The sequence below is a fragment of the Crocuta crocuta genome, unplaced genomic scaffold (genome assembly GCF_008692635.1).
Source record: "Crocuta crocuta isolate KB4526 unplaced genomic scaffold, BGI_CrCroc_1.0 scaffold443, whole genome shotgun sequence".
Taxonomy (NCBI): Eukaryota; Metazoa; Chordata; class Mammalia; order Carnivora; family Hyaenidae; genus Crocuta; species Crocuta crocuta.
This window is the reverse complement of record NW_027529446.1, coordinates 450,371-453,149: the sequence shown is the minus strand read 5'-3', so window position 1 is coordinate 453,149 and position 2,779 is coordinate 450,371. Positions and strand designations below refer to the sequence as shown.

Genomic DNA, 2,779 nt, shown 5'->3' with positions numbered 1-2,779 from the left:
GGGGGCGGGGGGCCCCTCCTGATGCCCTCCTGGCTCTCAGCCCCTTCCCACCCTGGGACCCTGGCACGGCTCTTCCCACGTGCGCTGTGGCCAGACCCAACCCGGGAGGGTGCGGCTCTACCTGCACAGGCTCCACGCCAGCACCAGGCAGTCCTTGCCCCCCGAGAGGAAGTGGCTGCTGTCCCCTGTGAACTGCAGGCACGACACATCCTGATAGTGGCGGTTCAGGATGACCAGAAGGTTCCCTGTGGAGACCTGGGGAGGGTGCACACGTCAAGGTGGGAAACGGGGTGCTGCTTCCCCCCGCCCCCAGCTGCCAGGTCACATGGGAGCGCCCGGGGAGAGCCTGCCCACACTGCCTGCCCCAGAACTCAGGTCAGTGGTTCACGGCCAGAGTGTCTGGGAGGTACACTGAGGCCTGGTGTAGGGAGGTGGTGGTAGGGAGGCCACGCCTCTTCCCAGCTGTGCTCCAGGGACACCCCCGAGTGGATGATGCTCTTGTCTAAGCTCCTACCCCCTTGTCCACAGGCACCCTGATCTCTGAGCCCTGGGAATCGGCTGACCAGTGCTGGGCGAGGGAAGCATGTAGCCAGTGTCCGGGGAGGGCATGTGCTGTCTGCGTGGAGGAGAGTGACCAGGCCACAGAGAAGGCTGGTGAGACCGTGGGCCCCTCCCTCCAGGACCAGCCAGGCCCGACCCAGGAGTGGGCACTGCAGGGGGATGGGCCAGTGGGTGGGGCTGGGGGCAAGGGGGAGGCCCCCGGTGGCAGCGACAGGTGAGCCTGGGAAGGTGGGCTGGGCTGGGCGGCCACGGCTCTGTGTTCCCAACACCTACATTCACGTTCTGATTCCTGGGACCGGAGGCCTCACTTGAACACAGGGTTTTTCCGAGTCTAACCGCTTCAGAGGAGGTCACACCGGAGGGTGGCCCCAAATCCAATGAGCGGTGCCCTTACACAAGGAGAAGCTGGAGACACATGCACACCCCCCCGCCCCCGGATCCACACAGATGGAAGGGCTAAAGGCGGACACTGGAGTCCGGTCCTCAGCCAGAGATGCTGCCTTGGGTAGGCCGTGTGGAGCGCCCCCTTGTGTCCACGGCTCACACAGATCAGAATTCTCCAGGAGGGTGAGGGAGCAGGGCCGGACCACAGCGCCCACCGGCCAAGACCCAAGACGTCACTCATTGGGAGAGGGGCCACGGATTTCTGCCCACGTTCCCTGGACCAGAGCGAGGATTTCTACCATGATGGGCAACCTTGGAGGACCACCCCCGCCTCAGTTTCCCTCCCTGCACCAGAGCAACTGCTGCCTAGTTTTACAATCACGCACTAGGATTTAGAAGCCCCAAGGGTGAAATAACTAAGCCCCCTCCCATCTCTGTGGCCCTCAGACCTCTGCGCGAAGTACAAAGGCCGTTTTACAGGTGTGGGCGAGGTCAAGAAAGGCAGAGCGTGATTATGCGTCCCAAACCCTTCTGGCCCCAAACCCTGCACTGTCTGTGCAGGTGGTGAAGTGGGTCCCCCCCACCCAAACATAAGCAACTCGTGGGACAACACGGTCTAATTAACCCACCGCCGCAGACCAAACCCCGCTACCCGGGTTTTACACCTCTTCTCACCTCCCACAGGTATATGCTCTCTGCAATCCCCGCCAGGACATAAAGGCCATTGGGCGATGTGGTCAGACAGGTGACAGGCCCGGGGCACATGATCTTCTGCTGGAGCTGGTCCTGGAGACAGAAGTTCATGTGGAGCTCGGGGGCTGAGGGGCAGTGGCGGGAAGTCCGGGAAAGCTGGGAGCAGGCACGGGGGTGTCTGAACTAATCGAGGCTCCTCAAGCAGAGGTCTGCTCCAGCCCAGGCTTTGCAGGGTGGAAGGGGAGGCCTGGAGATTGCCCGATAAGAGCAGAATGCTGCTCACTCCAGGGGCGAGGGTGGGGGCGCATGAGGCAGAGGGTCCAGGAAGCAGCTGGAGAGCCCACTGGCCAGGCCGCCAGTGCCACAACCCTGCCTTTCCTAACATCTGGTCTGTGATCTGGACCCTCAGTTTTCTTTTCTTTTTTATGTTTTATTTATTTCTGAGAGAGAGACACACACACAGCAAGAGCAGGAGAGGGTCAGAGAGGGAGATACAGAATCCGAAGCAGCTCCAGGCTCCAAGCTGTCAGCACAGAGCCCGACGCGGGGCTCGAACCCACAAACTGTGAGATCATGACCTGAGCCGAAGGCGGACACTTAACCAAGTGAGCCACTCAGGCGCCCCATGGACCCTCAATTTTCTAACTTCTCTAACGGAAAAACTTGATGAGTATGAGTGGACCCCACCAGGCAAAGCCAGAGCACAGAGCTTGTCCCGAGAACCTTCAGCCGCCAGAACTGGGCGGCAGGAAGCTTCAGTGGCTGCACTTTGAGTGTTTTTAAAAGGAGACCATGGGCCCTTAGGATGAAAGGCAGTTATCTCTTGGGGGAAATAAATGCATGACTCTCCTAAGCCTCTGACATTCACCTTCCAAACCAACGGACCCATGGAACCCCAACTGAAAATCCTTTTTTCCCTCTTCTCCTTAGATGAGCCAAAAACAAAAGAAAGTTTATTGTAAGACTATGAGATCAGAAAGCTTTCTTTACAGACGGGGGGCCTTCGAGAGCGAAAACCCTGAAAGTTCTTTTAGTTAAACTTCGCGCCCAAGCCCCACCCACTTCCCCAGCCCATCACGGAGGGCTGCCCCACAGACGCTCCCCACTCTCCCCAGGGGCCCACCCTCGGCCCGGCGCAACG

At 59.8% G+C, this 2,779-nt stretch overlaps 2 protein-coding genes across 2 annotated transcripts in view; both read right to left on the bottom strand.

The window, feature by feature from the left end:
* The window catches only part of WDR18 (WD repeat domain 18), a 7,223-nt gene that overhangs the window by 3,878 nt on the left and 566 nt on the right, over positions 1–2,779 (bottom strand). Inside the window, exons 2-3 of the mRNA XM_077760638.1 lie at positions 1,621–1,731; positions 122–255 (exon numbers count right to left, since the gene is read on the bottom strand). Of these exons, the coding sequence (XP_077616764.1) occupies positions 122–255; positions 1,621–1,710 (224 nt within the window). The 5' untranslated portion in view covers positions 1,711–1,731. The remainder of the gene's footprint in view (positions 1–121; positions 256–1,620; positions 1,732–2,779) is intronic.
* The window catches only part of ARID3A (AT-rich interaction domain 3A), a gene marked incomplete at its 5' end in the record, with an annotated part of 30,487 nt that continues 29,453 nt past the window's right edge, over positions 1,746–2,779 (bottom strand). The window contains one exon of the mRNA XM_077760592.1: positions 1,746–1,763. Within this exon, the coding sequence (XP_077616718.1) occupies positions 1,746–1,763 (18 nt within the window). The remainder of the gene's footprint in view (positions 1,764–2,779) is intronic.